Source organism: Fibroporia radiculosa, assembly GCF_000313525.1.
Source record: "Fibroporia radiculosa TFFH 294 genomic supercontigs, scaffold305, whole genome shotgun sequence".
Classification (NCBI taxonomy): domain Eukaryota; kingdom Fungi; phylum Basidiomycota; class Agaricomycetes; order Polyporales; family Fibroporiaceae; genus Fibroporia; species Fibroporia radiculosa.
This window is the reverse complement of record NW_012133543.1, coordinates 1-10,262: the sequence shown is the minus strand read 5'-3', so window position 1 is coordinate 10,262 and position 10,262 is coordinate 1. Positions and strand designations below refer to the sequence as shown.

The 10,262-nt window shown below is 55.1% G+C and overlaps 2 protein-coding genes across 2 annotated transcripts; one reads left to right on the top strand and one right to left on the bottom strand.

The window, feature by feature from the left end:
• Positions 1 to 40: 40 nt before the first annotated feature.
• Positions 41 to 4,562, top strand: FIBRA_08446 (uncharacterized protein; the record flags this gene model as incomplete). The annotated part of the gene is made up of 25 exons (XM_012330096.1): positions 41 to 220; positions 267 to 329; positions 384 to 468; positions 516 to 788; positions 840 to 995; positions 1,060 to 1,169; positions 1,222 to 1,440; positions 1,577 to 1,824; positions 1,883 to 1,917; positions 1,970 to 2,103; positions 2,161 to 2,194; positions 2,251 to 2,294; positions 2,346 to 2,393; positions 2,442 to 2,580; positions 2,634 to 3,028; positions 3,104 to 3,283; positions 3,344 to 3,429; positions 3,490 to 3,610; positions 3,657 to 3,948; positions 4,003 to 4,016; positions 4,068 to 4,114; positions 4,174 to 4,201; positions 4,260 to 4,339; positions 4,390 to 4,483; positions 4,536 to 4,562. The coding sequence occupies 25 exons, from the start codon at positions 41 to 43 to the stop codon at positions 4,560 to 4,562; spliced, it is 3,132 nt and encodes a 1,043-aa protein (XP_012185486.1).
• A 108-nt stretch (positions 4,563 to 4,670) lies between these two features.
• Positions 4,671 to 9,569, bottom strand: FIBRA_08445 (uncharacterized protein; the record flags this gene model as incomplete). The annotated part of the gene is made up of 20 exons (XM_012330095.1): positions 4,671 to 4,865; positions 4,926 to 5,069; positions 5,120 to 5,228; positions 5,284 to 5,420; positions 5,475 to 5,671; positions 5,732 to 5,858; positions 5,914 to 6,437; positions 6,489 to 6,606; positions 6,657 to 6,782; positions 6,842 to 7,122; positions 7,178 to 7,341; positions 7,398 to 7,518; positions 7,570 to 7,704; positions 7,759 to 7,947; positions 7,998 to 8,207; positions 8,261 to 8,387; positions 8,447 to 8,899; positions 8,960 to 9,221; positions 9,273 to 9,358; positions 9,423 to 9,569. 20 exons carry the CDS (start codon positions 9,567 to 9,569, stop codon positions 4,671 to 4,673), a joined length of 3,852 nt encoding a protein of 1,283 aa, XP_012185485.1.
• Positions 9,570 to 10,262: the final 693 nt, after the last annotated feature.

The following is a 10,262-nucleotide window of genomic DNA, read 5'->3' as shown; positions in this document are numbered from 1 at the left end:
CCCCGCCCCGCCCCCTCCTTCTCTCCCCCTCACATCCACCATGCAGGTCAACCTTGCCCCCGTCCTCAATCCTCTCAAGGGCTTCGTCAACTTCGTCGCCAACACCGACGCCCCCGTCGACGACGATGGCGCGCCCAAGCACGTTAACATCATCACCTGCAAAATCAACGAAATTGAGCAGTTCGCTATCCGCGGTCCTGGCTTCACCCCCGCAGACATTGTCCGTCTTTTCTTTCCCCCCCTCTTCTCCACTCACTGTCTGGTAGCCTGCCTACCTCAATGCACTCAAAAACATGAACGGGCCCGGCATCAACGACCGCGACTTCCTCGTCAGTACTACCCTCTGCTCTCTTGTCTCCACATCTCACCTTGTACCCATCCAGCTCGAGCGCATCCTCACTCTCATGGCCCGCGCACCGGATGACAATGCCGCTGCTAAAAGTATCCAGCAGATTGCTATTGACGTCTGTGAGTCCTTGCTCATCCCTTCTCCTCATGCCTTAACCCTCGTACAGTGTACAAGGACCTACCCCATCCCCCCAGCGGTTATCTCACCCTCCCCACCACCGTCCCCCCCACCAGCCCTGCGCCTCTCTCGGGCATCAAGTATGCCTTCCGCTCCGCCAACGGCTCAAACTACAACGTCCTCCAACCATCCCTTGGCATGGCTGGCTCCCCCTACGCCCGCTCCGTCCCCTCCACAAACCCTGTGCCCCCGTGCTACCTTCCCGACCCCGATCTTGTATTCGACACCCTCCTCAAGCGCGATTCCTTCGAGCCGCACCCCGGTAAGTTCTCGCACGCCCATCCCCGGTTTCGTCCCTCACCCTCGCATACAGGCGGTATCTCCAGCCTCTTTTTCGCGTTTGCAGACCTCGTCATCCACAGTATTTTCAGCACCGATCCTGCAGACTGGACTCGCAACAACGTCAGTTCTTACCTCGATCTTTCTCCCCTCTATGGGAGCAGCCAGGAGCAGGTTGACTCTGTGCGCAGTGCGTGTGCCTGTATCCCCCGAATCCCTTCCGTATGCTCACACCTTGACCTTCGGCCCCGCAGGGAAGGATGGTACAGGCCGCCTCTGGGAGGACGTATTTGCCGATGGCAGACTCCTGTTCATGCCCCCCTCCGTCGGCGCCCTCCTTGTCCTCTTCTGCCGAAACCATAACGTGCGTGCGCTCTCCAGTCTCGGGTTCTTCGCACGCTGATCTCCGCATCCAGTTCGTCGCTGAGCGCATCCTCGCGATAAACGAGTTCGGCGCATACAAAAAGCCAGACTCGCTCGACCCCGTTCGCCGCGCGGCGCAGGACGAGGAGATCTTCCAACGCACCCGCCTCGTCAACGCCGGATTTTTCATGCAGGTCATCCTCGGCGACTACGTCGGCGCTATCCTCGGCCTCACTCGCGACGGCCTCGAATGGCGCCTCAATCCCCTCGAGGTGCGTCTCCTGTCTCTTTATATCGCCTGCCACTGACGCCCGCGGATGTTCGTCTTCTCTTCCACTTTCCCTTTGTGTTTGTGCCGTTCGGCGTTACGGGTTCGATCACTCACACCGATCGGATCGACGGCTACAGACGATGCGTGAGATCGGGCACGAGTTCGCGCCACAGGGCGAGGGCAACGTCGTCTCGCTCGAGTTCAACCTTCTCTACCGCTGGCACGCCACCAGCTCCGAGGGCGACACCCGTTGGCTAGAGGGCCTCTTTTCACGCGTCTTTGCCGGCGCCCCAGACGGCCAGGTCCGCCCCGCCGCGTTCAAAAATGCGGTCACCAGCCTCGTCGTCGACCGCCCCCAGGACGTGCGCCAGTGGCGCATTGACAAGTGAGCAGCTCCTCTCGTGCGCGTGAGTGCTCGGTGCTGACCGCCTCGCGCTGTGCAGCCTCACGCGTGGCCCCGACGGGCGGTACAACGACGGTACGTGCGCATCTGCCGAGCCGAGCAACGGCGTCTGATGCCTTTTGCGCAGCCGACCTTGCGAAGATCTTGCATGACGCAACGGAGGCCCCCGCGTGCGCCTTTGGCGCGCGCCGCACCCCGGAGGTCTTCCGCGTCATCGAAGTTCTCGCGATGCAGCAGGCGCGGACATGGGGCGCATGTTCGGTACGTGTGCTTGCGCCGTCCTGCGCACGCTGCAAACTAACAGCACGATCGCTGTAGTTGAACGAGTTCAGGAAGTTCATGGGCCTCAAGCGTGAGTCGCGTCGCGGTCCGCCCACCACTTCCCGTATCTGACCACTCCGGCTACAGCATACAGCGACTTCAAGGAGTGGAACCCAGATCCAAAAATCTACGTGAGTATGCGCTGCTGGTGCCACAGTTCTTGCTGATCTCACCGGATCCAGAAAGCTGCCGAGGCGCTGTACCACGACATCAACCATCTCGAGCTGCACGTAAGTTGCTAGCGCGCCGTGTCATCCTTTATTAACGCCGGTTCCTAGGTCGGCCTGCAGGCCGAGGAGACCAAGTGGCCGATGCCCGGCGCGGGCCTGTGCCCCGGGTTCACCATCTCGCGTGCCATCCTCGCAGACGCGGTCTGCCTCACGCGCGGAGACCGCTTCCTGACCGTCGACTTTACGCGTACGTCCGTCCGCTCTGCTTCTGTGTGCACATGCGCTCACGCCCGTCTGCAGCGTTCAACCTGACCTCATGGGGCTACGAGGACTGCATGTACAAGAAGAACGACGGCTCGCTTGGGGGAATCCTGCCCAAGCTCCTCTTCCGTACCCTCCCCGCCTTCTACCCAGAGCGCTCCGCATACGCCTGGTTCCCATTCATGGTCCCGAACACGATGCGTGGGTATCTCCAGCGTCTTCCGAAGCACTCGGCGGACGAATATACGTGGGCACGTCCCGCGCCCACGCCCGCACCGGTCCCCCAGGTGACACTGGCAGCGTTTGCGACCAACAGCGCGGGCGCGAATAATGGAAACGGGGTAGGAAACGGGACGAGCAACGGCCACGCGGCGGCGACGAGCGAGCAAAGGCTGAAGGACATCCTCGGCGACGTGGTGCCTGACCGAGCAACGGTGCGTCGTCCCTGCTGCTTGCATCTGGCCGTGCGTTACTGATTACGGATTGCTGACCTTTCCGGGCTTTTCCAGGTCGCGCGTGTCCTTGACAACGACACGGTCGCGCAGAATTGGGCGCAGAGCCTGGCGCGCGGCGCGCAGGCGCTCGTGGCGAGCAAGTCCGTCGTACACGTCGGGACAAGTGGGAGGTACCTCAACGTGGTGAAGCACCTCACGAGCCTACTACCGGCCCTCTGGCTCGCGGACAATGTCGTAAGTATCTCGCGTCGCGACCCCGGGGCGCGAGGCTGACGCGTCATACGTGTTTTGTAGATCGGGCTGTCCGTGAAGTCTGACAAGAACCCGCACGGTGAGTACCAGGGGCAGGATCTGGTCGAGATGTGTGCCGACCTAGCGAGGTGCGCGTGCCTGCATGCTTTGTTACCGCTCGTCTGGCTCACCTTTGGCCGCGTACACAGCTATGTGTTCTTGGATATCCCGCCCGGAGACGAGTTCATCCTGCGCGGTCGCGCATCCAAAGCCGCGCAGGTCGTCATCAAGGCGATCAAGGGCCACCTCGCCGCGCTGAGCGGCGTCTCTGTAAGCAGCCGTCCTTCCCCCGCACGACACAGCTGACGCCGCACAGTTGTCTGGGCTCACGGACTCGGCCTTCAAGCGCATCTTCGGCGAGAACGAGCACAGCGGTACATTTTTGACGGCACTCTTGAATGCGGCGGGGCCCGGGAGGTCGCATGACGCGCTCGCTGCGGGACTCGTCGCTGAGCTGGTAGACACCGCGGCGCTTTACTCCAGAGCCCTGGCTGAAGTGATCGACTACTACCTCGATGCAACTAGGCAGGAGCAGTTCACCCGCCTTGCTTCAAGCACGGCGCAAGCAGACGCGGCTGAATTGGTCCGGGCTATCCACGTCGCTCTTGGTGCGTGCCTTCGTTCCCTGGTTGTGACTTCCCCTCTCATCGTCTCCACTACAGACTCCCAGGCCGCCGTGCGTGTCCATAACTGGAGACGGCTATGTTGTTGCTAACCTTTGAGACAGGTGCACGCCGCATCGGCGCCCAGCATCTACTCTTCAGCGCAGACTGGGTGCGTGTGATGAGCATCTCCGCAGACTGGATTCCACTCACCCCTCGTGCTGTGGACAGGTTCCTGCGTCCTGAGCTGTTTGACTTAGTAAGTCTGCTTGAAATGTCGCGCTAGTCGGCCAGCAGTAACCTCCCGCGCTATAAAGACAATGTGCCGGGTCATCCAAGTCGTTTTCAGTTTGAGCGGCCTACAGCGATCAGCAGGACCCGCAGGTCGCCTCAATCAGTGCGTGTCGACATTGACCCTTTAGTCCAATGTCTCATCTATCTATGTAGGTTCGTCGAGCCCCAGGCAGATGGTTCGTTGCAGTACCTGTACCTCAGCCCCAAGGGCCGAGTGACGTCTTGGCCGGTTTCAATGATTGTACAGGTGAGCACCCACGCATCCGCACTTCACATACAGACACTCAGAGAACGCACAGTACAACGATATTGTGAACAAGGCATAAAGATAGTCTATATGCACCCGCAGTCGTATGCTCATGTTAATGTGTAATACCCACTAGTTGCGATCTAGCAGATGGCTGATAAAATAAGAGCGAACGGAATGTCTACACTTATTGAGATTTTTTCTCCTGTGCACTCGCCTGCGCGTGCTCCACCTCCAGCTTCCGTCTAGCTTCTCTTCGCTCCCTGCCCCGAGTTATCATCGCCTTTGGTTCAAGCTCTGCGAACAGGTGCTTGGACGTGACCTCAATCAGCCAACAGCCTACAAAGTCAATGATCATGGTGCTGGTCAGCTTGAATTTGAACTGGTCACGGCCGTCAGCGCTTTTAAGCACGCGAGGAAAGCGTCAGTTCGCTTCACGCACCACGTCGGTCATTTCCACGATTTGCAGCCATCGGTTCATCTCAGGCATAAAGTCCGTGGCGCCGGAGAACGCTACAGCGCTAGCCCCAACGAGTCCCCAGAAGAGTGCCGAGTTTTCCCGTATACCTTCCCTGAAGGGACGTCCCTGGTGAAAGGGTCACGACGTGGACAATACAATGGACGAGACAAACAAACCTGGAAATTGATCACAAACGTCGAAACTTGCTGTGAGAGTCCGAGGAGATAAATAGCAGTGTTCAAGAGGTTGGGCTCAAATTTGGCTTCAAGATCAATGGGGCCCAGTCTGTAGGAACAAGACTTTAAGTATGGCCAGCAAAGTGAGAGCAAGATGCACTCACTCTTCAAACTGACGGCACAGACTGGTGATGTAAACTAATGATACGATATGGAGCGAAAACTGCGCGAGAATAGACGACATCACGTAAAGATTGAAGATGTTTCCTAGAGGACGCTCTCGTGATAGCTTTTCTATGGGCTGTTAAGTAACCGTGTCAGCCGGAAACGCAGACATGTCAAACTCGATGCGTACCTTCGCGCGAGAGATGCACAAGAAGCACACAGACATGAGCATGCCAGAGATCGTCACCTGGTAATCACCAAATTTGATGCCATCCAGATACTGAACACTCAAGCTGTACGCGGTAATGAGACAGTTCAGAGCGAGAATCTTATACATCTGGATAGTTGCGACGAGCGTGCACCGGCCTTGACGAATAATGTGACTGACTGTGTATCACAGATGATTAGAAATAATCCCCGTCATAGATACCAATGAACGAAGCTCACTTGCTGAAACGTTTGAAAGCTTGGACGTGAATGGCGCAGCACAAGAAGCGTCTCCCAGCTTGATTTTTGGAACATCATCTTCGTCCTCCATCGTTGCAAGTTTGTCGGTGATGGTTGCCAAATCAAACTAAAACAATATATATATTAGGGCGGCGTCAGTTTGACTGTAGGTAGCGACCAACCTTTTCCATGGGGTTCTGCTTCCTAGCGCTTTGGAACTGGGTGGCAGCCTGCTTCTGGGCAGCGACAACATCCGGGTACATATGCGCGATCGCAGCAGGAACAGGGGGTGGAGGTTGGCTGAAACGGGCCGAGATTTTGAGCTGACTTTCGTACACCTTTCGGACGCGTTCCAGCTTCTGGTGCTCGGCGATCTTCTGCAAGTCCTCGGGAGTTCCGTCCAGGAGAGCTACGCCGATGTGCGCTTGCTTCAATGCGCCGACATCGTTGGTTCCATCACCGGCCATTAGAGTCACGTATCCAAGCGACTTCAGGCTAGTCAGAATCATCTCCTTCTGCGATGGAGAGACTCGCGCATAGATCCAGGTATTTTGAACCAAATCATTCCATCCAGGAGTGTTCTCATACTGTTTGAGAGCAGCTCCCGTGACACATATATCGAAAGTGTCGAATAGGGAAACGTCGAGTGGCTGAGATGGGTCAACTGGTATCACTTTGGATTCGTCCACGGTACGCCAAGCAAGATCTGCATCTGTGCATCAGTAGTCGCATGAAGAGGAAGGTCATTGAAACGGACCTTTCTCGTTGACAGCATTCTCTTTCAAATCCAGTATGAGGACATCACGGTCAACAATTTCGACTTCGCGTGCGACGTGCGCTGCAGTGAGAGGATTGTCGCCAGTGATCATTATGCACTGCGAATCTGCAGTTAGTCCTTGTATGATGTACACGGCGGGCTACGTACCCGATGCGAGGAATCCCCTAGCATCTTCAGCGTCTCGACAGCGTCTGGCTTCAGGGGGCAATGGAATATCAAAAAGCCCACAAAGGCGAGGGAGCTCTCAACATCACCACGAGAAAGTTTATTGATCTGCGTCATTCACAACAGATGAGGGTGTCTAATCAGTTTCATAGATTGAGAGAACACACCTTGTCTTGAGTTAGCACACCCATTTCTTTGAAACCTAACGCAAGTACTCGGCTACCTCTGCGCGTATACCACTTGTACGTCCGATCGTAAAACTCGGGAACAGAGGCTAACATGGTTTTGAGCGTCTCGGGAGCACCCTTCACAGCAACAATAGATTTGCCACCAGGTAGACTCGATACGGTAGACATTCGCTTCAGCGCGGAGGAGAATGGGAAGCGTCGACGAATTGTAAGGGTGGTATGATGCGGCGCAGTGGAGTCGGCAGGCGCAACAATATCTCCTGTGTATATTCGTTAGCATGGTACCCATGAGCATGAGCTGGGGTCCATACGGACCTTTGTTGATTTTCCACTGGAGAGCATCTAACGTCGTCCTCTCCATGGGGTCACCGACAATAGTACCCTCATCAAGCTTGACCAGCGCATGCGCAGCAGCAAGCGCATATGTCGTCTCTTTGCTGACTTCGTTCACACGAACAAGCTTGATGCTATCTGAACGGCTGTTCCGACGTAGTGAACAAGTGATATTTTTGAATTGAGAAAATTAGCGACGTACTCAACGCCCACAACGCCTTCGACTACCAAGTTTTCTGCAGTGATTGTGCCTGTCTTATCAAAGCAACAAACATCCACGCGGCCTGCGAATGGTATGCGGAACGGTTCAGTACAGAATATGGCTTGATGCAAATATGAGTATTTTCCCTGCAGCGCAAAAAATGTGCGCATACCATATTTAGACAAAGCGGCCAATGATGCATTTACGGCCATTGACAATTCCATGGGTAACTCAGGCGGAACAACGCTAGTAATGATCAGAATACAATCCAAAAGTAACTTGGATTTCTTCAAGTCGCGCTCGATGCCTGTTACGGATTCGTATTTGTTATCAACAACTGAAAAAGGCCACGGAAACTCACCCTTGACCCATACATACCAGCTGGCCGCAATGGCAAAGATCAGCAGGAATCCGATAAACAGGAAAGATTCCAAGTTGTTCGCAGTGACGCGCTCGGTCGAGAAGATCATGGTGCGTACGAGCTGCCCTTGAGCCGTGCCGAATCCAGTGCGAAGCACTACGCCGAGACATCCGCCATCGGGAGTTTCTCCTAGACAAGGGCGTCAGAGATCATATAATTGTACCTGTATAGATACCAACCACCGTCGGCTTGCAAAAGTTTAGTGCCACTGAAAAGAACATAATTTTTGTGAGCTTCATCTACATCAAGTCGCTCCGCTGTCTCGAGCAATGCGATGGATTCCTTGAGCAAAGGTGTTGACTCTCCGGAGAGCATGGCCTCATTGACAATACACGTCCCCTGTATGAGGAGAACATCTGCAGGAACGTTGGTTTCCGTTTGGTGTCTAGCTAACAAACACCATGTCAAGATGGGCGCGCGCGCAGCTCATGAGAAGTCTCACCAACTGAGACTACGTCTCCGGGCAATAACTCATCGCTTTGGATTGTCGCCCATTTGCCGTCCCGCCTGCACTGTATGGGGTACGGGGCGACGGACATCGTCCGGAACTCGGTCAATGTCCTCAAACGCTGCAGGGGAATGTATGAGATTTCAGGCAGGTCAGTAGGCGCGGAGGGAGCATACGCACTTGCCAAACGACTGTACATTCGAAGACCACCAGCATAAAGAGCGTGAAAAGGCTGTAATACCAGTATTCATCGAGGCACCACAGTGCGACGCAGAATATCTGAAAGACGAAGAATGGCGCGGTCGCGTGTTCGGAAAAAAGGGCTGTAAATGAGGGTATGGGAATATCGAACTCGTTTTTACCGTACAAGGGAAGAAGGCTGCCGATGTCAGCGGAAGACAGACCGCTCGGAGACTTGAAATTTGCCAGTGATGGGCGGTCCGAGCACGGGTATGGCAGCCGCGCGAACGTGATGGGATTAGAGGAGGTAAGGAGGTAAGTGTCACGTTGGTAGCTAAATGTGAAGCGATCCGGGCCCTCTGCATGCTTCTTGATTAAAGGAACAATCTCTCCGCGACCTCGATGGGCTTCAGGTATAAGACGGATGCGGTTGGCAGTTTGCAGAGATACCGCCTAAGTAGCCATGAAGAGTTGGGACGATCAAGGGACAGAGGAAGTACGGAAAACACAGACCTCACGAGTTGTGATCAGGGCTTGAGCGTTAGTACTCCATCTCGTGGAGAGGAAACTGAGGCCATGCGTGACTCCTACGGTGACACAGGCAAGAAAGGTCCATTCTTCGCTCTGAAGCCAGTCATCATACTTGATGTAGTACGCGTAGGCAAGAAGCGGGTAAAGCGAGAGACAGGGCAGAGTGTAGAGGTGCAATTGCCACGGCAGCGCGACATGCAACGTGGCGGCAGCAATGTCCGAGGACTCGACCTTGACCAGGACCCTACGACGAGTGAGCAACGACAACGGAGGGGCAAGACGAGCCGAGACTTACATGGTGGCAGCGAGTTGCAGTGACCGGCTCGCACTTGCGTCAAGCCTGGCTCCAGCGGGTTTGCGCGCTTTCACACTCCGCTGTGGCTGACGTGGCTTTCTGTCCTCGGCTCGTCCCATCGCATCAAGGCGCTGGTACCACCGTACTTACATTGCTCTTTACAGACACGCTATGAACAAGTCCATCAACAGACGTGAACTTGAAATCGCAGTCGGTCGGCATTTCTGGGTAGCCTAGTAAGATGATTTTCCATGTCAATTTCACCCAACTTGGTCCTATTTTGGGCAATAGCGCCATGGGGAGATGTGCGATATGATAGCATGTACTGATCTTCAGAAGCTCGAGAACGACCTGGTGGCCCTCCGGCAGTCGATATGAAATCCGTTGTTTCACCGAACAGTAATGCAACAATTTACCCTTAAGTCCTACGTAGATTCAAGAGAAACAAAATGGAAATAAATTCCAAGCCACACGGGCCACATCGCACGCCGCATATACTCTGAGAATGTGCCACTCCTAGTCTGCTTCGCCCTGCCTCTGTACATAGAGGGTGCGCGCGACGTTCTACTTCCTCATCCTAGCTTCTCTCTCTCGCCCACAACTCATCATAACAGTTCATCTTGATCTTATTCATAGATGGCCCCAAATCCATCGCCCACTGACCCGCCCGCCACACCTTCCAGGGTCGCTACGCCAACGGTATACCTCCTCGGCACACCGTCTCAAGGATTGGGATCATCCTCTACTGCAATAAGTGACGGTTACCGTACATTACAGTTTGTGCCACATGTTTTTTTCCCATCGTGGCGTGCGAGCACCATTAATTCAATTCTGACCAGGGTGGACGATGCCAGGTTCTGGATACTGCAGGACATTCTCTGTCGCGAACAGTGTAAATTTCACGACTTGCTTAAAATTCTTCTCCGTCGTGTCGCGGCTAATGACGCACCCGAGAGCGACGAGGACCTGTTGAACGCATGTCTCGACGCC